This window comes from Rhinopithecus bieti, unplaced genomic scaffold (genome assembly GCF_001698545.2).
Source record: "Rhinopithecus bieti isolate Rb0 unplaced genomic scaffold, ASM169854v2 scaffold_110, whole genome shotgun sequence".
In the NCBI taxonomy this organism is placed as follows: Eukaryota; Metazoa; Chordata; class Mammalia; order Primates; family Cercopithecidae; genus Rhinopithecus; species Rhinopithecus bieti.
Genome location: NW_016803311.1, coordinates 3,232,415 through 3,258,185, shown reverse-complemented (window position 1 = coordinate 3,258,185; position 25,771 = coordinate 3,232,415). Strand labels below are relative to the sequence as shown.

Below are 25,771 nucleotides of genomic sequence, written 5' to 3'. Positions count from 1 at the left end.
TCTTGCTGATTCCAAAGAGTTTCTGTATCCTAAGGCTGTGGAACATGACAGGATTGAATTATGAAACTCCACAGCAACACTGATAAAATGTTCCTACATTTTCAATTCCTGTGCTAATTCCAAGACTAGAACAAGACTAAAACAGGGGGAAAATTCATGCAGATTAAGACTTTGCTAGCAATTTTAACTTAAGCACATTCTGGAAGGAGCCAATATGTGCACATGTTACAGTGACGATTTTGTGGGACATGTAGGGTATCGCCTTTTCATTGCAAAAGATTTTCCAAATCAATAAATAACCCCCATCAGACATACATACAGCATATATGCATAGAGGATTGTGCACTTGTAATTTTTTCTCTTTCACTTACATTAGGAAGGTTCAAAATCCTAATGACTTCAAAAGTTAAGATACATTCTGCATAAGTTAGTCATGGTTATGACAGCCTTGGAAAGCCATCCACACTGCAATTCATTCCAAAAAAGCAATAGCAAGGACGTGGGATTTATAATGGTTGAAATAAGACAAAACAAAACTCTGAAAGTCTCCAATTTTGTAAGTGCTGCTTACTCTTTGATGAGGTAAGCAGAAACCATCCCCAAATCTTAAAAAGAACTTTAGGATTATATCATTCTTCAAATAGAACATGCAATCATCATGAGTAAAGCTGAGCATTTTCAACTAAATGCCATTTATTGCTTAAAATGCCAACTGCTTAGGATTGAGAACAAGCAGATGAATACCTGAGTAAAGCATGAGGGTCGTTATGGCAGTTAAAAAAAAGAAAAAGGATTTAACACTAAATCTAGATATAGCTAGTTCGACTTAGATGATTTCTTTCGATAGGAAACATACTGTAAGTTATGAAAGTCAGAAATCCTTGCAGAACACAATCCTGAGACTAACCTAACTGGGCACTGGTGCTCCACACTGATTCTGCTACCACCCCAGGAAAAGATTCGAGCAACACTATGAGAGAGAGAAAGAGTTTTTTTGATTTCCAAACAAACCACTAGTGACATCAGATGGGTTTTAGAAAATCAACAGGAATATATATTTCCAAGAAATCGACAGTTTAGAAAGAAAGTTGGACAGTGTGTTAGGCAGTGTGCATCTGGGGAGATGGCTGTGTTATTTACAGCTGTTGTTAACAGGGTAGGTGAAATATGAAGATAAACACATCATTAGGAGGATTAAAAATGACTCTTTAGCCAATGAAAGCAGGGGAAAATAACCACAAGTTATTAGATGAAGCAAACAGGGAATTGGAGTGGTTGTGTGAGTAGAAGCTGTATTTCAATGAGCAGGGAACATGAATTTCACTTCTTTTGTATCTGGCATTGTACAAAAGGGCTGAGAACATAGTTTATATCCAGTATGTTTTCACTAGTTAGTATGTGTGAAATCTACTGAAGTGATGAAAAGCATGGAGCTCTATGTTTTACCTTCTCTTCTCACCTGGAGACAACCATTTACAGTTTCAAGGTGATTTTTCTAAAAATTACTGAAGGGTATTTTCTCCCCATAAGTTGGGTTTCGTGCTATTTGATTGGTACTATAAATAGCAGACCTTGTGAGAGTTGCTGAAATTTGAAGATATGTTCATCAACGAGACCTATTAAGGAATACTTGCTTATTCGCACAGGCCTACCTTACAGAAGCTTAAAAATTAGCTGTGAAAAATGAGAAAGTCTCAGAGAATTAAGCAATGAAATGATATATGCATCTTTCTTTCATTTTATTTGCAATCTGGGATACTTTATGGGTATTTGCTATCAGTATTTTAACGATAGGCACACTATTTGAGGATGATTAGTAGATGTTCGGTTAAAAGTAAATGTATATTTTAAAGGTCGAAATGGAATTTATGTGTGCTATTCATACGTGAAAACTATTTGATATCAAATACTGAAAATATGGAGTTGACTATGCTGAAGCCCTATACTAAAAACCATAATAACAACGAACTTAGAATAACAGTGAATGGTTCCTCAGCATCTAGCACATTCCTTTGACTTAATTACTTATACATCATGTCTACTTTGTTTCAAAAGCTTTCCTCTAGTCTCTTTTTTTTTTTTTAAAGAAGATATGAATTCTGGAATTAACAATCTCTATTTTGAGGAAATCCTTTTTTATGTTTCTTCCAGTGCAACTTGAAATCCTAAATTCTGCCAGCTGTATTTATTCTGTCCTTGGAGGAGCTGAAGAATATTTGGTCAGTTGTCTTTTTGAATAAATAAATGCTCCAGATTGCTCATGCCCACACCACCACCCTATAAGCTATTTTTTTCCAGTCTATGAGATATTTTTATTGTTTTCTTCTGAGACCTTTTCAAGTTGTCCACATTTATGGATCTGTCTATACATAATTTAGTACCTAAACACTACATATTAATATTTAAGGACAATTACTTCTTTTGTCAGTTCCCTGGGAAACCGCTACCTTTTATCTTACAGCACAGGAAAAGAAATAGTTTTTGATTCTTTAGTCTCAGAATTCAAGGTTACTCTTATTATTACCTATTAAAAAGTCAAAAGAAACACTTCAAGATTTGATCATTAAAATGATCTAGAAGTTAAGAAAATAAGAAATTCAAGGAGTCCGCTCTTTACAGAGGAAAGAACAGATTTCAGAGAGACCTGAGTTTGGAACCTGGATTTTGTACATAGCGGAATGTGCTTTTAAGAAAGTTAATCTCCTTAAGCCTCCATTTCCACTTTTCTAAAATGGGACTAAAATACTCTCTGCAGGATTGTGGGGGAGAATGAAATAATCATACAAAGAGGCTTGCATATAGTCAGCTGTTTCATAGTCACTGAGTTAGCATTATTATAAAAACAAGGAGGCCTCAGATACAGAGGACTGTATAGACTCTGATTTCTCCTTCTTAATGCATTTCTACCGTCTTGGAAATTTGGAGCTCTCTAATGGATGAAGATGATAATGGAAAATGGAAGGCATTATTTGCAAAGATGAGAGGCCAATGGATTAACTCAATGAAGAAGCAAATAACCAGTATTAAACGGGAAAAAAGGCTTGCCAAGAACATCAAGGAAAAAAATTTAACAGAAAACCTTATAGTTAACATCCTTGTACCGTTAACTGCTTTAATTCACTTCAATACGTGATTAATAACTTTAGATGTTATTGAACATACAAAATAGTTAAAAGAAACTTTCCTTTTGTTTACTTCTTGAAAGCTGACTTTTAAAGAGTTTGTGTTAAACAGTAAAAAAAAAAATCACTTACCAAGGATTAATATAAAATGCCAAAAGATAATCAGTCCAAAGACATGAGGGTAGCAGGGTTAAGAAAGCAAATATACTCCTACGCCTGTGTGCATTAATAGATAACAAATGGAAAGATGAAAAAGTTGCAAGAGTTAGTAATATAAACTGTGAATAGATATAAGTAAATTACCTACTGGGATTAATTAATATGACAAGCACCTTAATTACAATTAAATATTAATCCATTTTGTGAAATATAAATGTGAGGGCTTAATGCTACAATATTGACAAAATCAGTTTTTATTCATGCATGACCTTATTGTAATCAGATATATTTCTTTCAACTTATTTTGTGTCAATTAGTCTGCTACCAGGTGATTACATTTTGCATTCAGTCAAATGAAGCACTTAAATGCCTCATTAGTTATCTTGAGGCTTATTCTTGCATATTATTCTTCCTATGCTTAAGCCTATTTTAAGAAACCTCTATAACATAATTTGACAGCTAAATAGCAGCTTGTGTGAGAAAATAGAAACGGTCAGTTTAGGCTGAGCACAGTGGCTCACGCCTGTAATCCCAGCACTTTGGGAGGCCGAGGCGGGCGGATCATGAGGTCAGGAGTTCGAGACCATCCTTGCTAACACAGTGAAACTCCGTCTCTACCAAAAAAATACAAAAAATTAGCTGGGCGTGGCGGTGGGTGCCTGTAGTCCCAGCTACTCGGGAGACTGAGGCAGGAGAATGGCGTAAACCCGGGAGGCAGAGCTTGCAGTGAGCCGAGATTGTGTCACTGCACTCCAGCCTGGGCGACAGAGCGAGATTCCATCTCAAAAAAAAAAAAAAAAAAGGTCAGTTTACATATACACATATACTGATTCCGATGAAGACTAAGCTTTTAAGAGACATTCTTATAAAGCTGCACTACTAAGTGTGACTTTCTGTATTATTTTAAAATTACTATACAATTTGTAAATATAACCCTTAAAACAGAGGTATGGATGATACTCTGACATCATTCATTCAAGATAAGTAGCTCATCAACTACTTAGTCTGTGACCTCACTGATATTCAGCTAAGTAGGAGCAAAATAGTTTAGTTTCACTTTAATTCTAATTCAGACTGTTGATTTAAAATGCCTGGTTTCAGATATTCAAACCACTTGTCAAAGAGAACATCCATTAATATAGATTTAAAAATACCTTGTGACTGCATCTATAGTTATTCTGAGAATTAGGGGGAAAAATATTGTCACCTTTTCACTTCATTTATTACAAATCTTCACTGAGATACTTATTCTCAGTCAGCTAGAAAATGCTAGAGTCGCAAAACTGTCTTTGTGAAGAGATGCAAGACGTGCTTGATTTTATAGAAAGATCTTGAAGTGAATTCTCTTTTGCTGCAGTTCTCCCATGACTGGTCTCCCATAAATTCTATGAATTGTGACTGGCTGTGAAGTTAGTTAATACCTAACTCTCATGAGTCACAAGTATTAAATACATATAATCGGACTGATTCCTAGATGGGCCACTCATCACCAGTCTCCCATTGGACCTTTTAAAAGGGTGAACCAGGCAAGAAACAAGTATCAGTGAGTCAATCTCTTAATTTTGGAAAGAGTACTAATATATTTGAACAAACCTAGTAACGTTTCCTAACTTTTCACCATCAAGGGTTGATGGATTTCTTTTTCTTCACAGTTGGGTTGTTTTTTAATAGCAAAATTCTATTCTTGTTAAAATTTTAAAGTGGCACAACATACTGTCTTATTAAAAGAAATCTAGTTTCAACTAGATTTTCAACTAGAGTATCAGCTACACTGAGGGAAGTAAAATTTATATCCTAAATAAAGTTCTCCCTCCCTCATTGATTCTGTAAAATTTCCAGTCTCCCATGTGTATTTCTTTAAGATTAACCATTTTAGGAGTTAGAAAACATAAAGAAATAACTTAACAATGATTAATATGACATATATTCATTTGCGTATACTTTGCTTAGTTTCTTGCAAAAGAAACAAACTAGATCATGTAAGTAGTACCAGTTTCATGTTAAATGTTTATTTAATTAGTACTTTTGTTGGGCATTGATTGAACTGGGTAAGATTGTTAATCTTCATCTATCATTGTCAGGTATAATGTCAACCAATTTAATCTCTTGACAACGCTCTTTAAAATTCGAACACTTCCTCCCTCCACATCCTTAATACTCAAGCATAAAGAAAAATGAAGCCATGTTTTCTTATGAAACTTCCCTGACTTTGATATTTATTTATCTGTAAACATGAGAACTGAATGCTGGGCTGTATAATTTTTTTTTTTTCTTTTTTTTTTGAGATGGAGTCTTGCTCAGTGTCGCCCAGGCTGGAATGCAGTGGCGCGATCTCGGCTCACTGCAAGCTCCGCCTCTCGGGTTCACGCCATTCTCCTGCCTCAGCCTCCCGAGTAGCTGGGACTACAGGAGCCCGCCACCACTCCCCCCGGCTAGTTTTTTTTGTATTTTTAGTACAGACGGGGTTTCACCGTGTTAGCCAGGATGGTCTCGATCTCCTGACCTCGTGATCCGCCCGTCTCGGCCTCCCAAAGTGCTGGGATTACAGGCGTGAGCCACCGTGCCCAGCCTGGGCTGTATAATTTTTTAACAGAAGTGGTGGCTGTTATTGCCTCAGGCACTGAAATGTGAGTTTAAAATGGAGATGCTGGGTGGGCATAGTGGCTCACACCTGTAATCCCAGCACTTTGGGAGGCCGAGGTGGGAGGATCACTTCAGCCCAGGAGTTCGAGACCAGCCTGGGCAATATAGTGAGATTTCGTCTCTACAAATATTTAAAAATTAGCCAGATTTGGTGGTGCGTGTGTGTAGTCCCAGCTACTCGGGAGGCTGAGATGGAAATATTACTCGAGCCCAGGAGGCAGAGATTGCAGTGAGCTGAGATCATCCTGCACTCCAGCCTGGGTGACCAAAGCGGGGGAGGATTCTTTCTCCTTAAAAAATACAAAACAATAAAAAATAAAATAAAATAAAATAAAATAGAGATGCTGATCTGTCTCAAGCTGCTTCATTGGAATCTATTCTCTTGCGTTTAGCCACCACTTGTTCAGTGTGGCTACTGCATTTAAGCCCTTTTTCAGCACAGGTGTGGGCTCCTGTGCACCACTGTTTCAGTCCCTTGTTTAATATTGTAAATACAGAGCAGACCATGATGTTTTCCCTACTTCAGAACTGCGCTGAGCTTATATAAACCATTATATTCTGTGAAGATCCAGCCAGTGAAGTCTACCATCACTGAAATTACAAAAGGATAATCAGACAAAACTATCCCCAAAGGATAGTAAAATTGACTTTGGAGCACACACAGCACAGTTAAACTATGTAGAAGCTTGTTCCAAAACAATACTCACCAGTTGTATGGAAGCTTTCCATCCCTCTCTAAGGATGCAAAGTTGACAAATGTACCCGCTCCACACTCCCTGTTTTAAAGGAACCACAAAATCAAGGTTACTGCTTGACAAAGCATTCTTACGTTGACATAAAAGTAAAGAGAGTCTTTACTAGCTTATCACCATAGCATTAAATTAAAAAAAAGAAGCTAGGCCGGGCGCAGTGGCTCATGCCTGTAATCCCAGCACTTTGGGAGGCCGAGTTGGGCGGATCACCTGAGGTCAGGAGTTGGAGACCAGCCTGGCCAACATGGCGAAACCCTGTCTCTACTAAAGATACAAAAACTAGCTGGGCGTGGTGGCATGTGCCTGTAATTCCAGCTACTCGGGAGGCTGAGGCAAGAGAATTGCTTGAACCTGGCAGACGGAGGTTGTGGTGAGCCGAGATCGCGCCACTGCACTCCAGCCTGGGGGACAGAGCAAGACTCTGTCTCAAAAAGAAAAAACAAAATAAATAAATAAATAAAAAGAAGCTAATACAAGTTCCATATGTTCCCCTTTGGCATACAATGCAAAACAGAAAGATAAAACGAAATGAAATAATCTTTTGCAAGGTTGCAAATCAAATTATTTGAGGCCAAAAGAATTCACTTCACAATCCTTTCCAAAGGGCATTCATGATTCTAAAATAAATATTTGAACTATTTGGTGTATAATATTTATTTACTTTTTACAAAGCCTTTAATAGTAATATGGAAACTCTCCTAGATGAACTAAGCATTTTCCATCTTTAGCAAAAAATCTTCGTAGGGTTTTGTTTTATGGCATTTTGATTTCCTCTCTAGAATGATAGTGGATCAAGTGGATTGTTTACTTCCTCCGAAATCTTTCTCTTATATTGCGATACCTGTATTATTCATCACTGGAGATTAGAATAAAAGAGTGGAATGAGGCCGGGCGTAGTGGCTCAAGCCTGTAATCCCAGCACTTTGGGAGGCCGAGACAGGCGGATCACGAGGTCAGGAGATCGAGACCATCCTGGCTAACATGGTGAAACCCCGTCTCTACTAAAAAATACAAAAAACTAGCCGGGTGAGGTGGCGGGCGCCTGTAGTCCCAGCTACTCGGGAGGCTGAGCCAGGAGAATGGCGTAAACCTAGGAGGCAGAGCTTGCAGTGAGCTGAGATCTGGCCACTGCACTCCAGATTGGGCGGCAGAGCGATGACTCCGTCTCAAAAAAAAAAAAAAAAAAAAAAAAAAGCGGAATGTACTGAAATAGGCAAGCTTCTGGCGTGCCTATTATCCGAAATGTGTCCTATTAATCTGCTAGGAAAAACACTGTTGAAGTTTTTTTTTTTCCCAGAAGTAGAGAAAAAGTAAACATATTCTCATGCCTTCTCTACCTTTTGGCTAATTTCATGCATGAATAACAGCTCACTGGGGCTCATGTATCTCATTTTTTATTTATATGGAATTAATGATTTAATATTCAGAACTGAAGCAGAGATTTTAACATTATTGGCACAATGTGCTAATTACTTGAATTATCCACCTGTTATTAGGGTGTTCCAAGAACAATTTTCTTCTTTTGAAAAATACACTAATATAATATCATTGTGTATTATAAATTACACCTCACTAATGAATTTTCCTATGTTGATTTCCTATATATGGGATTTATTCTACCTCTAACTTAAGGGTTTTAATCTGGGGTTCCAAAGATAGAATTTAGGGCTCTATGAACAAATGTGGGAAAAAGGTACATATTTATTTTCACAACCTGTGACTAAACTTAGCAGTCCCTTCTATCATTAAAGTAGGTACCAAACCATCATAATATCCACATGTGTGATTTGCTAACAATAGAGATTACATATTTTTTAATAATAGACTTGCTGCAGATATCTTGAAATATTGGTCATATTCATCACCATGATGAAAATGTTAGACTATTACATATTGACATTTAATGTACTAATTAAAAAGCATACAACACATTTGCTTTTTAAATATTATGATTATCATATTTCAATATAGTTGTATAATCCTATGTATTTTATTTTAGGCACAGAAAATGGAAGCATTATTCTTAGGAGAGTTCGCCAGACTGCCAAAAAGGATCATGGCATGAAAAATGATGGGAATCTCTGTTTTAATAACTAGCTGAAAGAATCAGAACCATCCCTCCTAAATATCTTTGGGATGTACCACTAAAATGCTCAAAATACCACTACTTGCATTACTACATCTATTACTACCTCCTCCATCATTACTATTATGAGCTAACATTTACTGCACACTTCCTATGAGTTGAGTATCATGCTATGTTATTACTGCATTCATGCTCCTAAATATCCACTAATGGAGGGGTGATTATCATCTCTTCTGCATACACATTGTTCCCGTAGCTTCCAGGCCACCACACGCCCTTAGCTGTCTTTTTACTCCACTGGCTGCCTCTAGTCAGTGTCTTTCTGTTGTCTTCTTTTCTCCCTGAAAACCTTAATATTGATTGTTCCAGTGATTAATGCAGGACCTTCTTTTACATTTACTCCCTGAATTTCAACCAGTCTAAAGCTCTAATGCAATTTATATGTTAACAACTCTCTTTTTTTTTTTTTTCCTGAGATAGAGTTTCACTCAGTCACCCAGGCTGGGGTGCAGTGGTGTAATCTCGGCTCACTGCAACCTCAGCTTCCCGAGTCCAAGTGATTCTTCTGCTTCAGCCTCCTGAGTAGCTGGGATTACAGGCGCCTGCCACCAAGCCTGGCTAATTTTTTGTATTTTTAGTAGAGACGGGGTTTCACCATGTTGGCCAGGCTGGTGTCAAACTCCTGACCTCAAGTGATCTGTCTGCCTCCCAAAGTGCTGGGATTACAAGTGTGAGCCACTGTGCTGAGCTAACAACTCTTCAAATTTGTATCTTCAACCAAAAGTTCTCTTTCAAACATTAGACTTTTATGTTCACGTGGCGACTCTGCACCTGCACTTGCAAGTTATCTCAAACTTAACATTTCTATGGTGGTTAATACTGAGTGTCAGCTTGATTGGATTGAAAGATACAAAGTATTGATCCTGGGTGTGTCCGTGAAGGTGTTGCCAAAGGAGATTAACATTTGAGTCAGTCAGTGGGCTGGGAAAGGCAGACCCAACCTTAATTGGGTGGGCACAATCTAACCAGCTGCCAGTGAATATAAAGCAGGCAGAAAAACGTGAAAAGAGACTGGCCTAGCCTCCTAGCCTACATCTTTCTCCTGTGCTGGACGCTTCCTGCCCTTGAACACTGGACTCCAAGTTCTTCAGTTTTGAGATTCGGATTGGCTCTCATTTCTCCTCAAGCTTGCAGACAGCCTATTGTGGGACCTTGTGATTGTGGAAGTTAATATGTAATAAACTCCCTTATACCTATATATATATAATATCTAATTTATATATCCTATTATAATATATAATATATATCCTATATAATATATATCCTATATAATATATATCCTATTATATATAATATATATCCTATGTACCATATATATTATATATGTAAATATATAACCATTTAGTTTTGCNATAAAGCAGGCAGAAAAACGTGAAAAGAGACTGGCCTAGCCTCCTAGCCTACATCTTTCTCCTGTGCTGGACGCTTCCTGCCCTTGAACACTGGACTCCAAGTTCTTCAGTTTTGAGATTCGGATTGGCTCTCATTTCTCCTCAAGCTTGCAGACAGCCTATTGTGGGACCTTGTGATTGTGGAAGTTAATATGTAATAAACTCCCTTATACCTATATATATATAATATCTAATTTATATATCCTATTATAATATATAATATATATCCTATATAATATGTATCCTATATAATATATATCCTATTATATATAATATATATCCTATGTAACATATATATTATATATGTATATATATATCCCTTTAGTTTTGGCTCTCTAGAGATCTCTGACTAATACAATTTCCAAAACTGAAGTCTTGATGTTCCCCCAACTCTGACCTGGAATCCTCTTTCAGTTGATGGCAGCTCCATCCTTTCAAGTGTTTGGGCCAAAAACCTGGAGTTAGCCTCAACTCTTTTGTTTGTTTGTTTGTTTGTTTTTCGAGATGGAGTTTCACTCTTGTTGCCCAGGCTGGAGTGCAATGGCGCAATCTTGGCTCACCGCAACCTCCGCCTCCTGGTTTCAAGCAATTCCCCTGTCTCAGCCTCCCGAGTAGCTGGGATTACAGGCATGCGCCACCATGCCCGGCTAGTTTTGTATTTTTAGTAGAGACAGGGTTTCTCCATGTTGGTCAGGCTGGTCTCCAACTCCCGACCACAGGTGATCCGCCTGGCTCGGCCTCCCAAAGTGCTGGCATTACAGCCTCAACTCCTTTTTTCATTTCCATTCCCTCCCCCCATCAACTTATTAGCAAATCCTGTTGCTCCTATTTTCAAAATACTTCCAGAATCTGATGGCTTCTCTCTGCCTTCAGTGTTGCTACTCTGGACTGAACTATTACCATCTCTTGCCTGGATTCCTGGCTACCACGATTGATATGCCTGTCTCTGTCCTTGCCTCAGTGCAGCCTGTTTTCTACATAAAAGTCAAAATGAAAGTGTTAAATCTAAGTCAGATGCCGTCAATCTTCTGCCCCAGAGCCTGCAATGCCTGCTCATTTTACTGAGTAAAAGCCAAAGTCCAAACGGCATACGAAGCCCTGTATGACTTGACATCTCCTTCTACTCTTGTCTTCCTCCGCTTTAGTCACAACGGCCCCTCTGCTACACTTTGAACATCCCAGTCGTGCTCCTACCCCAGGACCTTTACACCAGCTGTTCTTGCTACTGGGCACACTCTTCCCACAGATAACACAGGCTACTCCCTCATGTGCTTCGAGTATTTGCTCCAATGCCACTATTTCAGTGGAGCCTACTCACCTCCCAGGAACCTTATCCCCACACTGGTACTGCTTATCTCCCTTACTTGGTTTTGTTTCCTTTCTTTATCACCTGCTAACATAAGGTGCAGTCCTTTTACTTATATCTTTATTGTTTATTGTCTTTTTCTTCTACTAGATTATGAGCTCCATGAAGGCACATTTTTTTGTCTGTTTCATATACTGTCATATATGTATCAATATTTGTGATATGAACACATGAAGTTTCAGTGACTTACACAAATTCCCACAAGTTGGAAGTCAAGATTCGACCTCAAGGAGGCAGAACATGGTGACTCATGCCTGTAGTCGCAGCACTTTGGCAGGCTGAGGCAGGCAGATGACTTAAGGTCAGGAGTTCGAGACCAGCCTGGCCAACATGGCGAAACCCTGTCTCTACTAAAAATACAAAAATTAGCTAGGCCTACTGGTGCGTGCCTGTAATCCCAGCTACTCAGGCGAAGAATCGCTTGAACCTGAGAAGCGGAGCTTGCAGTGAACCAAGATGGCGCCATTGCACTCCAGCCTGGGTGACAGAGTGAGACTCTGTCTCAAAAAAAAAAAAAAAAAAAGATTTGACCTCAAGGAGTGTAATTTCAGAGCGCTCCACTGTAGTTACAGTGCAATCCCACATCTCTTCTTACCCTTTTAAGATTTATTCGAATGCCAACTTTCAAGAAGTTAATTTTGAATTTCAGAATTAGTCTTTATTCTCTACTTTCATGGCATCCTTTTTTAAATTATCCTTATGCTATGTGTCAGCTTATGCCTTTAAATCTATCTATCTATTCTATTCATATATCCAGCTAAGTAGATAAGTTCCTCGTGGACAGCTTTGATGTCTGATTTTTCTTTGGATATGCCATGTCAGGCACTGATTAGATCACTATTGGATGGATGAATTTATTTATGAATATGTCAGTGAAAGACCTCTGAGACAGGAGAAAAATGTTAATTTATAATTCAGTAGTTTAACATTGGGCAAATATAAATGTTAATCAAATTTCCCAAACCAAGTAGTGTTCAAATAAGCGACAGTTTTTAAGGGAATTGATCGATAATACAGGGGGCCACAGAAACTACTTGAGAATGTGCTCTGATGAGCAATACATCAGTGGTCAAAGGAACAGGGAAGCACTGAAATCATAAATCAAAGGCATTTCTAATTCCAAGAAAAACTAAGCTGGCTGCAACTCTGAGTAATAGGAATAAAACTAGTAGAGATTGCTAATGGACCTAATCATAAACTGTACAAATATTTTCCAATAAAACAGCTTAAAATTATGGAGAGGATTTTCCTCCCCGTTCTTTCTTGTCATCTCCATTTTTATTAACTTTTTTCATTAATATACCGAACAGACATAGATATTTCTTTTACTCCAAATGTGTTCTGAAAGTACCCAGATGTAATGGATCCCCATATATGGGCTACTTCAAATGCCAAGATTGATAGCAAGAGGTCTGACTTTGTGTAAACAAGCAATCATTTGCTTTCTCATTTCAATGGTAATATTTTCCAATATAATGTTTCAAAGTCTATTTAGAAAACACACAAAATAGAAACAGACAGTGAAAACTAAAATCAACTTTGGTTTGCAAAAACAATATATACATGGCAGATAAAGATATTTTAAAGATTGTGGAAAAAAGATTAGTAAAACTTAACTTACCTAGCCATCTGCAGATGCTTTTTCCTAAGAATAATGAGGGTAACAAGCAACAGTCCAATTAGAAGTGTGCTAAGGATGGCCAGCACGGAGATCACTACCACATTGGGATTCATCTCTGTAACTAAAGAGATAAGTCGTGCATTTTCATCATAGGTTCTGTTATAGGGAACTAAACAGAACCATTCATTGTTTTTCATTTAGTCTTAAGAGCAGTGAACTTACGATGATATCAATAACAGTAACAATCATGTTGCCCAAGCCAACAATGACCTCTTTCTGGTCAACTGTAACTTAGCAAACTAGACTGATAAGTGATATTCAGGAAGTGATATTCAGGTGTCTGGAAGAATTGAGTCCATTTCAAAGGCCTAAAGGATATTCTTGCACAGGGAAACTGAAGAATGAAGAATACCTGTGCCACAGTTCAAATTCATTTGGAAGCTAAAAATATAGAAGTCATTATCATGCATTATCATTTTCTAGCATTTTCGCAAGCTTAGAGGATGGCAAGCTCTTATTTTGTGCCCATGATTTTGAAGTCAGAAAGCACAATTGTATACTTTGCTTACCACTAATAATGTATATGAAAAAGACATTAGCAAACTACCATCTGCTGAAGCACTTAACACATTACTAGAAGCAGGCATTCTGATGATCCATGGCCATATGTTTAGAGGTTTTCCATCTGCACAACCCAAGAGATTAAACCTATTAATAGGTTGTAGAGCCCTGAAGAACAGGGGTCATGTCCTTTTCATGTACTCTATATAAAGACTTGTCTCCTATGGCACTTACACATTGTCTACTTCTTCATACTACACGGAAGAACAGGATATCAAAGGCAGGAACATAAGTTAAATATTCTTATAAAACTCTTCAAAATGGGCCTGAGGACTCATATGATCTTTTGCATTGGTCATAAAATCACAGAATGAGCGGGCGCATCTGATCCCTAAGGTTTTGGGTACTTATGACTTCCCATTTGGGCCAGCTTGGCTCCAGTTTATGAGTAGAGTGCTTAAACAGAAAGAATAATAGACTCATGGTCAGAAGAGTTTTTTCACTTGAGTACTGCTATTTGGAGAGAAGCCATTTCATCTGTTCTGTGGGCCTCATTTTTTTCATCTGTAAATAAGTTTAATAATATCACCTGTTGTGCTACGTTGTCATGGAGCTGACAAGGAATGATGGGCATTAAGATACAATTGGCCCTTGAACAAAATGAGTTTGAACTGTACAGGTTCACATATATATGGATTATCTTTCCTCCCTGCCACCCTTGAGACAGCAAGACCAAACTCTCCTCTTCCTCCTCCTCCTTAGCCTACTGAATATGAAGATCATGAGGAAGATCTTTATGAAGATCTCCTTCCACTTAATGAATAGTTCATGTATTTTCTCTTCCTTATGATTTTCTTAATAACATTTTTTCTCTAGCTTACTTTATTGTAAGAATACAATATATAATAAGTGTAACATACCAAAATGTGTTAATCAACTGTCTGTATTATTGGTAAGACTTTGGGTCAACAGTAGTCTATGAATAGTTAAGTTTTGGGAGAGTCAACAATTATACGTGGATTTTCAACTATGCAGGGGTTGGCACTTCTAACTCATTATTCATGATCAACTGTATACTTTAGAAAGTGTACAAGGATGTAGGAATGAGAGACCATTAAAATACTTTGCAGGTATATTTTTTGTCCTCTTTTCTGAAAAAACAAAATTAAAACAGAAAAGAAAAGAAAAAAGAAAACAGTTCACTGCAGTCATCCCTGAATATAGCAGCTAAATATATGACTAATATTATAGAAATGGAGCTAAACCAGTAAAATTATGAGTGGCTTTGTTACAAGAGGCTTCATAGAGGGTCTCAGATTGCAGAATCAGACTCTAACAAACTAGGAGTAACACATGTAATACAACTAAGAAAAGAATAAGGAAATAAACACCATCATTCCAGACCTTTCGTTAATCTCTAATTTTCCCACTTATACTTTTGGTTGGATTGGAAACTTTCTTGCTTTGACCCAGTTATAATTATGTCATTCTCTGATCAGTGACAGGTTAAGACCAAGGCTAAATAGATGAAATTGGATTGATAGGAGTACTGTGCCTATTCCTAAAGAAGATGAGATGAGTTAGCAGCTAGCATTTAGACAGCACATACTAAGGATTTACATATTTTATTTCTAAGTTTCAAAACAACTCAGAAAGTTACATATTATTATTCCAATTTTACGGATGAAAGAAAAGCTCAGAGGCACCAAATGTCTTTCTCTAACGCCATAGGTAGTAAGTACACTTTGGCATTGAAATTAAGGACTCTGACCCTGAAGCTTGGGATTTCTTGGTGGAATATTGGCACAAATACATATATATATATATTCAAAAGAAAAAGTGAGAAAAATATGGAAAAAAATATGGAAAGAACTTCCAAAGACCAGATTCCACTAATGTGTATAATTACCCATTGTTGAGACGGCTATGAACGTAGGGACACTGGGGCTGTCATGGCTAAAGCTGGTGACACTACAATTATAGGCAGTGGCAGGAAGAAGGCTGGAGATGGTCACGACATGGGAAGCAACAGCAACGGGTTCCTGGGGTTTCAGAAAATAAGATAAATTTTTGGGTTATCTTCATCTGTATTTTAAAAAAATATATTTCATAGTTGAGTTGGTAATAGACTGACAGAGTAAAAAATTTACAAGATGACAAAGAATAGCATTGAAAAATGTTTCCTTTTTTTCCCCATTCCTGATCTGACCAATTCCCTTCCATGAAAGCAGCCATTGTCAGGCATTATTCTTCTTCCCATACGCATTTTATGGATGTACAAACATATGACACTGTTAAAAAACATAAGTGATGGCTTAGCTTACACAATGTTCTGCTTATTTTTTTTTTTACCTTAGTTATCAATATATTTTGGTGCTTTTCCATATCAGTGCAGATTAAGCTGTTTTATTCTTTTTAAGGGCTGGATAGAAATCTGTCGAAAGGACATACAGTACTTTATTTAATGAGCCCCTGTTGATGAACGCGTAAATGGTGTGTTTTTTTTTTTTTTTTTTTTGCTATTGCAAACAATCCTACAATGAACATCATTTCACAAATTTGGGAAGACACACACATGTACATATAAAGACAAACATACACACACACACACATATATATACACACACAATGTATGGATGCAATTTATATGTATGTGTGAACATACACACATACACATATATTCTTTGCTAGTGTCATATTCTTTGAACTGCTGAGTCAAAAGTGTACTTTAAAATTTTGATTGCTGAATCAAAAGTACATATTTAAAATTTTGAAAGCTATTGAAAAATGGTTCTCTATAGGCATTTTTCAAGTTACTCAACTATGGCATCAATGCGTGACAATGCCTGCCTCCCTACATTCTTTCCAACACTATACATTTGCAAACTCTGAATTTTTCCATTATTACTAGTGAAAATTGTATTTTGTAGTTTTATTTTGCATTTTTTTAACCATAAGTGAGGTTTCTCAATTTTTCATCTGTTCAAGAGACTTCTGTATTTATTTTCCTATGAAATATTTGTTTTGGGTTGTTGATCTTTACCTTTTTGACTTGTAGCAATTCTTCATATATTAAGGACACAACCCCTTTGTCTGCATTCTTAGCTATTATATAACATCCACTAAAACGTGGCAACTATCCGCACTAAGAAACATTTAGTATTAACCTATTCTTGAGTCAAAACAGTTGCTAACTTGGTGGACCCATGACCAGACCAGTGACAAGTACTACTGTACAACAGCAAAAGATGAGCCAGCATCTTTTTCAAAACAAGATTTTGAAACCCCCTTGCATAAAGAGATGACAGTCATCAGCATTTTCTTCCACTTCCTTTGCTTTCACTATTCTATAAAAGAATTATTCTAAGCAAAGACTTTTGCTAACAGGACTCAGTTGTAGCAAGTAGCTAACTAACCATTGTTTTCTTAAAGGAAGGCATCACTGTAGTTATAGAGAAGAAAATCCATTATTGGCAGAGCAGTTATTCTCCAAATGGATTCTTAGAATAGGGAAAATTCAGCTGTTCAGTACAAATCAACAAGAGATACACTCATAGAAGGGAATCTCAAAAGGAGAAAGGAATCAAAGCAAATTATCTTAGCATTCAATATGAAAAGATTTGCACTCCCAGCAATCCTTTTTTCTTCTCAATCTCATGAACTTCATCATTTAAAAAAAATCAATTACTTACGTTCACAGTATTAGTCTACACACTGTATTATGTAAAATCCCTAACAAATCTGTCCTTTTCCTTCCACCTCTGGCTGTGAAATATTTTTTCCTTGTGGCATTGCCACTCCTAGAACTGCAGGTTCATCTCTTTCCTTGCATTCATTCTGACCTGGTGAACAGCTCTGTTTATCACATCTGCCATTTGTAATTCTAGAACTTTAGCAACAGCCTTCTCTCAGTCTTCATTTTGCAGCAAGACTGTCCCCCTTACAAACTAGATATGCACGTTTCTTTTAAATTCTCTTGGTAGTATGGACCTCTCTTGTGGTACTTATATTTTACTTTACTTTTTTTCTATACTTATGCAATGTCCACACCATCTAAAAATGTCTTGAAGGCAAATATTGACTCTATCATGTGTGTTCTACACAGTGCCTTTTATATATTTGGCAATTGGTTCATATTTGTTAAATTATATTTTATATGGTAGGGTCGTCCTTCCCTTTATCAATTCAATGGCCTACGACCTTTATTCCTTTCTCTGACCTGGAGTGGCTTATGAATTAGGAACAAGCGATACAGACAAAGATAAACTTTCTCATAACAACTTGTGGGCTTGGTCTAAGCATACTGTTCATTTCTATCCCTGAAACACAAAAGAGCAAATAAACAGTTTTCATTTTATATAGCTCAAAGAAATAGAAGATTCTTATTTTGCCCAGATAATTAGCCTTAATTAAAATTAACTGAGAAAAGGTAGATCAAAAGGTATAGTACCTGAAGTTTGGTTTTCTGACTGGAGCCAACTTGTTGACAGAAAACTTCAAAGAAATCAGCTACTCCCTCTTCCACCCACAGCAAAGTCACTGAAGTCTGCGTTTTGTTCACTGCGAAGAGTGATTTTGGTGGAGCTGGTTCTGAGCAAAAAAAAAAGTTTTAAAAAATTTAATTTAACGTATTCTTTCTTCTTTCACTAATAAGCAGGTGAAGCATCCCCCAAATTCAAACATAGGTAGGTAAGAGCACCACAAAGACTTCATATTGCTTTTGAAATATGTCCTTTCATAAAGATAGCTATCTAACTTGGAAGGCAGAATAGTTTGCCTTTTCCCCCTTCCATTGTTTTACTTCTCTTTTTGGAACACTTCTGTTTTCTACTTCAGTTTCATCACAGACATAATCTATTAATAGTTTCCGTGTCATTTATACTGGAGTTAGCATTGCCCTGATTATACAAAACTTTTGGATGAGAAACAAAAATCTGCACTTAATAAAGGTGGAGAAAAATGAAATTTGGTGTGTTTCCTTTTAATGATGAGATGCAGTTTGGTATTTAGCCAACAACCTGTCTTCCTTTCTCTGGAAACTATTTGGAACAATTCAGACAGAAAAATCGCTGCTTGAAAATTTAGTCAAAATTTAAAAAGATAAAGCTAAACAGATAGTATGTTTTTTTTTTTTTTTTTTTTTTTTTTTTTTTTTTTTTTTTTTTTGAGGTGGGGTCTCACTCTGTCACCCAGGCTGGAGTGCAGTAGTGCGAACACAGCTCACTGCAGCCTCATCTTCCCTGGCTCAAGTGATCCTCCTGCCTCAACTTCCCAAGTAACTGGGAATACCTGGCTTATTTTTGTAGTTTTTTATTTTTATTTTTTATTTTTTATTTTTTTTGAGACGGAGTCTGGCTCTGTCGCCCAGGCTGGAGTGCCGTGGCCGGATCTCAGCTCACTGCAAGCTCCGCCTCCCAGGTTCACGCCATTCTCCTGCCTCAGCCTCCCAAGTAGCTGGGACTACAGGCGCCCGCCTCGTCGCCCGGCTAGTTTTTTGTATTCTTTAGTAGAGACGGGGTTTCACCGTATTAGCCAGGATGGTCTCGATCTCCTGACCTTGTGATCCGCCCGTCTCGGCCTCCCAAAGTGCTGGGATTACAGGCTTGAGCCACCGCGCCCGGCCTGTAGTTTTTTATAGAGACAGAGTTTTGCCATGTTGCTCAGGCTGGTCTCAAACTCCCTGGCTTCAGCAATCCACCCGCTTTGGCCTCCCAAAGTACTGGGATTATAGGTGTGAGCCATCGTGCCCGGCTGATAATATAATTTTTTAAGAAAATAATTGATAGAAGAGGATTGGACGATTAATAAAATGTTAGAGATAGATTTTTATCTTAGACATTTTATCTTGATAATAAATAAATCCATTCATCCAGGAAGCTGTGTTGTCTGTCCTCTTCATACTTATTTCTAGTAATTGAGTCACTGGCGTTGTTCCCTTGAGACCAAAAAACTCTGCCTGTTCCTCAATTCTAATAGTCATCTTCTGTCTCATTCTCCATTCCTGAATGTCTCCTGGTCTTCTGCCCGTGACGCTGTCTTTTGGATGTTGTCTTTCTCTCCAAGTTCCCCAGTATGCACAGTGCTGTGCCTGAACTCAAGGTCTTGAGCTGGGGTCCCTATTACCTGCTGTCAGACCCCCTGACATTGCTTATTTGAACATCTTGTATCTTGCTGCTAGGTTCACATAACAGCATCCTCCATCCACCTGTATGCGCCTGTCAGACAACTACCCACTGTTGTAGGTTTCTTCCTGCTTGTTACTTGGATTTTTCATTTTCTGTCCCACTCTCCTAAGTCTGTTCTCCAGCCCCTATGCTTTAGAGGTGCTTGAAAGAGTCCTGTCGGCCATTTCACTGCTTTGACAGGTACACATCTTTGTGTGGGAAGATTTGAACCTTGTTTCTAGAATATCATCATTATGGCTCTGCCCAGGACCAAGAAGTATGTCAAAATCATTCTTGACATGATTTATCATAGATCGCCTAAACTTATATCCAACTAAAAAGAAGCATGCTTCTTTTCTGCAGCAACTTGACAAGGTTAGACAGAAGAGTTGAAGGAGGGAAGAGATGAGTTCATCTTAGGCAAGCAAAATTCACAATAGATGTCAGGACCGCTTTTTCACTTGTCATGAGTTGTCCAGTCCTCCACACACTGTATTGTCCCGCTTCTGCTCTGATGAAGACTGCCAGTGAAACACAGAGGTCAATTTCCACTTCTCATTTCCTTTATAACTGCCATTGCTAATATAAGTATGTCCTTCAGGGATTCTGACTCATGTGGAACTTGGATCTATGGAACCAAGTGTGAAGTTGTTGGCGGCATAGATGAATGGTTAGGCTGAGCCTGGGCTTTTCATTTTTAAAAATGCACACTGCAGAATTGTTCCTCAGTCACAATTCTGAGGCTCTCCCCTTATTTCTCAGTCCCAGAGAGCACATCTTCTAAAAACTCGTTACCTTTTCCTTTAATCTTTTTTTTTCTTGAGACGGAGTCTTGCTCTGTCACCAGGCTGGAGTGCCGTGGTGCAGTCTCGGCTCACTGCAACCTCCGCCTCTCGGGTTCAAAAAATTCTCCTGCCACAGCCTCCTGAGTAGCTGGGACTATAGGCGTGTGCCACCACGCCCAGCTAATTTTTTTTGTATTTTTAGTAGAGACGGAGTTTCACCATGTTGGCCAGGATGGTCTCGATCTCCTGTTGCTGTGATCTGCCTGCCTTAGCCTCCCAAAGTGCTGGGAGCTAGGATTACAGGCATGAGCCACCACGCCCGGCCTCCTTTGATGTATATTTAAATTATATTGCATGGCCAGACTTTTGTCATCACACTTATTGATCATCACAAACGTGCTGTACCTCTTTTTCCCTGGCTCTAATCAGTTCTTTCTTCATTTTGTCAATGATGGATGAAAATCACCTTAAAATGCCATTTTGCCATGTTAAATCCTATCTGTGCATTGTCTGTGGTATCAGATCCAAACATACCATGTCTTTAAGATCCTGCTTAAATTGGCTGCATGCTATCCATCCAGCTTCACCACCATTCCTAACACAGAGATGTGCTGCCTCCTGGGAAAGCTAGTCTTCTCACTGACCTTCAGAGGGGCAGAGCTCTATGTCAGCCCACGTTTATGTTCAATCACTATGCTCTTTATTCTGCTCATTCGAAGATTAAGAAAAAGTCTTACCACCTCCTTGAAGTCTCATTTGGTGACTCTTTCTCTTGATGATTTATCCCTTCTCTGACATTCTACAGCCTTTAATTATTTCCTATGTAATCTATGTGAGTGAAGGCCTGACTCTAGTAGATCCTATTAGACTCTTTAAGAACAGGGGTCATGTGTTATAAATGACTTTGTCTTCATTTGAAATAGCCACCTATAGGTACTCAATAAATCTTATTTATCGGCTGATTTAAAACATGAGTCAAGATTCATCAACCAAAAGAGGAGGATTCAAGCACCAGGCAAGACCAGACATGCTGGGGTTGTATCTTAATGTTCTCTTCTGTTTTTATGGTGATCATGTAGATAAAATTATCAAATTTCAGGGGCAGAGTCAAGAACTATCATGAATTATTGCAAGAGCTCCCAGTGGTCCAAGGAATACGACATGAATACTGCAGTGAGGGTTTCCTTTGTTCTGGCTGAGAATGTGGCTGTAGGTGATACGATCCTCAGGAAAATCTCCTAAAGGTCTGGGACATCTAACAGTCACATAACAAATTTTTCTTTTTGGGTGGACTATGAAGGCAATGGATTATTTCAAGGTCCCTGCACCTGTTATCACTGTGCTCTTTTTCTGAAAGATGTTTACATGTCAGCTCTGTAGGTCAATGAATAACATACACAAATCACCTGCTTGAGGACTGTTCAGGATCTTTGTGATAGGTGTGCTTCCCTAAATTAATCAGGCAGAAATTTAACTCTGGTATCCCAAAGGAAACAAAGAAAATTATTACAATTTATTGTTATTATAATTATGAACTTATTACTATTACAAGATTTCACAAGTGGAAGTATAATTGAATTGGGAGTGCTTTTAATTAGATTTTCCTACTCAAGATAACAACTGTCCCAGGAAATGTTTTAAAATGTAAGAACTGGAATGTGAATTGTCCAACACAGCCACTAGCCACATGTAGTTGTTGTGTACTTGAAATGTGGCTAGTCTAAATTGATAGGTGCTGCGAATGTAAAATACAGACAGAATTTCGAAGACTTAGTATGAGAAAAGAATAAAATATCTCATTAATAATTACTTATATTGATTATATGTTGGAACAATATGACGTTGGATATATTTGGTTACATAAAGTATATTGAATTCAATTTTACCTGTTTCTTTTACTAATTTTAATGTGGCTACTAGAAAATTGAAAATTATACATGTGGCTCTTATTATGTTTCAAATGAACAGTACTGAGTTAGAGCATTTCTTCTTATTGCCTAGAGTAGAAGTCTGGAAATTCCTGGCAAAAACTGGCTGGAGCGGTTCCACATCTCATGAGAAGTCAAGGCCAGCTCAGTGCTACAGCCTAGGATGGTTTAGATCAAGCTTGTCCAACCCATGGCCTGTAGGCTGCATGCCGCCCAGAATGGCTTTGGATACAGCCCAACACAAATTCATACACTTTCTCAAAACATTGTGAGATTTTTTTTGTGATTTTTTTTTGATTCATCAGTGTTAGTGTATTTTATGTGTGGCCCAAGACAATTCTTCTTCTTCCAGTGTGGCACATGGAATCCAAAAGCCAAAAGGCTGGACACCCCTGGTTTACATGACTCATGTTCTCCATTCTCAGAGGCACAAAATTAAAGTGGATAGTGGCTAAATATTATTTAGGCAATTGCATATGATAGGGAATACGATTATATCAAAAGCATTTTGATTGCTTTCTATCTTTGTTATGGGATGAATTACATCCCCTCCCCCTAAATTCATATGCTGAAACCCTAACCCTCAGTACCTCAGAATGTGACTGAATTTTATTATTATTATTATTATTTTTGAGGTGGAGTCTTGCTCTGTCGCCCAGGCTGGAGTACAGTGGCATGATCTTGGCTCACTGCAACCTCCACCTCCCAGATTCAAGTGATCTTCCCACCTCAGCCTCCTGAGTAGCTGGGACTACAGGGGCCTGCCACCATGCTGGGCTAATTTTTATATTTTTAGTAGAGACATGGTTTCACCATGTTGGCAACACTAGTCTCGAACTCCTGACCTCAAGTGATCCACCCACCTCGGCCTCCCAAAGTGTTGGGATTACAGGTGTGAGCCACCACACCCGGGGTGAATAGGGCTTTTAAAGAGGTGATTAATTTAAATGAAGTTGTTAGCATATGTCCTAATCTAATCAGACTGGTGTCCTTATAAGAGGAGGAAATACAGACAGTAAAGAGATGTATGTGCACAACGAAAAGACCGCGTGAGGACCCAGTTACAAAGTGATCATCTGCAAGCCTCAGGAGAAGCCTACTTTGCTCACACGTGGACCTTGAACTTCCGGACTCCAGATCTGTGAGAAAACAAATTTCTGTCGTTTAAGTCACCCAGTCTGTGGTATTTTGCTATGGCAGCCCTAGCAAACTAATACAGTCTCTCACTATTCAAAATACCAAATATGTCCCTTTCTGCACATGAGGGTTTAAACCCTATAAAATATCAAATATAGTCTATCTTCTAAAGCAGAAGGATGGGAAAACCCCAAAAATGTTGTGAAGAGTAAATGAAATTTAAGACAATGTATACACAAACACTTTATATAATGTAAAGTCATGTAGATATTAGTTATAGAACATCTCCTGGCTATTGCTTTTTACTTCTCTAAATGACATTTTCAGTCTTAACATTTTCAATATTCTCATGCTCCAAAATGTCAAATTTCCTTTTGTTTGAAATAATTTCATAGTCCATGATATTTGGTGTGAGTACCTATGTATATGGGTAAAGGGGATTGACCTACCATTTTCATAAAATGAGGTATAGATATAGGGTTGTTTGCTTTTAAATACCCTCTGAAAGCTTTCTAACATTGCTGGTGTTCCGCTCAAATAGCTGGCCCTCCCTATTTTTTCTTCTCTCTCATTCCTTACCTGTCTGGGTTTGGACTGGGAATCCAATCTAATTTTATAAGAAAATCAAGTACCATGCATAGAATATGGGCAGACTGGAAGGCTGAAGGCCATCTCTACCATTTAATTTAGATTGGATTATGAGAGGCTCAAGCTGTTGCCTGGGATCTCTGGGGAGTGAAAGTGACCTTCCTGAAGTACGACCTTGTGTCTGATTCTTATTCTGTGCTCTGGCAGCAAATCTCTTCCTTTTCTCGGGAATTCCAAAGGGAATAGTCAGATGAAATATTTAGCCTAGGAGCAGAATGTAATGTGTTTATTGTCTAAAACCCATCTTTCTCTGATAGCTATTACATTGTTTCTTCTTTTAATGTGACTCATTAATTTAGCTGCCTAGGGAGTAATGTTTATGAGGACAAGATTATATCCATAAGGACCAGCGTGGTGAGTCATTTTACAAATGTGTGACATTGGTAATAAGGAAAATTAAGTAGAAAAGCATTGTTGAAATTATCTTAGTCCATGACCCACATAACAAAATTTATTTTCAATCTCTAACCTCACTGATAACAATTTTCTAGGATGCTCTTCATATGCAAAGCATAATTGTTAACATCTATATTGTAATAAGTCTTTTAAATTTATTTTTATTTTCCTCAACTCAAGCAACTCTATATTAACTAGTGTAAGTCATAAAGCATATTCGACTTGGCCAAAGGAAGCATCTGCAACTTAAGCAGTGTAGGCTGCAGAAATTATGCTCAAGTTGGTGAAATAACATCTGCAAAAGAAAGCACTATCTGAAAGGAAAATAAACAAGAGGTACAGAACTTATTCAGGGTGAGTTAAGATTGATATGCAATGAAATTAAGGAGAGAAATATTTATAAACAGCAGAAGCCTTTGTTAGACCTGAAGTTTATTCGACCTTTTCTTGTTGACTTAGGGAAGTTATTTTCCTAGACACATTTAACATGTAATTTGAACATTTAAAAAAAATACCAGGAAATAAAAAAAAAATTCAGGCAAATATTCAGCACCTGAGAACACATTAAATTATGAGGCCTTTTTCCTATATATATAAAATTTTCTCAGGAGTTGGAAATGTCTATCATTTTCATTACTTTTTAACTATATTCTTTTCTTTTTTTTGAGACGGAGTCTCGCTCTGCCGCCCAGGCTGGAGTGCAGTGGCCGGATCTCAGCTCACTGCAAGCTCCGTCTCCCGGGTTTACGCCATTCTCCTGCCTCAGCCTCCCGAGTAGCTGGGACTACAGGCGCCCGCCACCTCGCCCGGCTAGTTTTTTTGTATTTTTTAGTAGAGACGGGGTTTCACCGTGTTAGCCAGGATGGTCTCGATTTCCTGACCTCGTGATCCGCCCGTCTCGGCCTCCCAAAGTGCTGGGATTACAGGCTTGAGCCACCGCGCCCGGCCAATT

At 38.0% G+C, this 25,771-nt stretch overlaps 1 protein-coding gene and 1 long non-coding RNA gene across 4 annotated transcripts in view; one reads left to right on the top strand and one right to left on the bottom strand.

The window, feature by feature from the left end:
- The window catches only part of PTPRO (protein tyrosine phosphatase receptor type O), a 277,974-nt gene that overhangs the window by 34,101 nt on the left and 218,102 nt on the right, over positions 1 to 25,771 (bottom strand). For 2 of the 3 annotated variants that reach the window (XM_017873696.1, XM_017873702.1), the window contains exons 13-16: positions 18,212 to 18,351; positions 15,671 to 15,803; positions 13,201 to 13,321; positions 6,632 to 6,700 (exon numbers count right to left, since the gene is read on the bottom strand). In XM_017873696.1, coding sequence (XP_017729185.1) covers positions 6,632 to 6,700; positions 13,201 to 13,321; positions 15,671 to 15,803; positions 18,212 to 18,351 — 463 coding nt within the window. Of the gene's footprint in view, positions 1 to 3,254; positions 3,339 to 6,631; positions 6,701 to 13,200; positions 13,322 to 15,670; positions 15,804 to 18,211; positions 18,352 to 25,771 lie in introns of all 3 variants that reach the window. The other variant, XM_017873688.1, reaches the window with a different exon arrangement.
- Positions 1 to 25,771, top strand: part of LOC108530684 (uncharacterized) — a 92,987-nt gene that overhangs the window by 17,415 nt on the left and 49,801 nt on the right. The gene's annotated exons all lie outside the window — the stretch shown is intronic.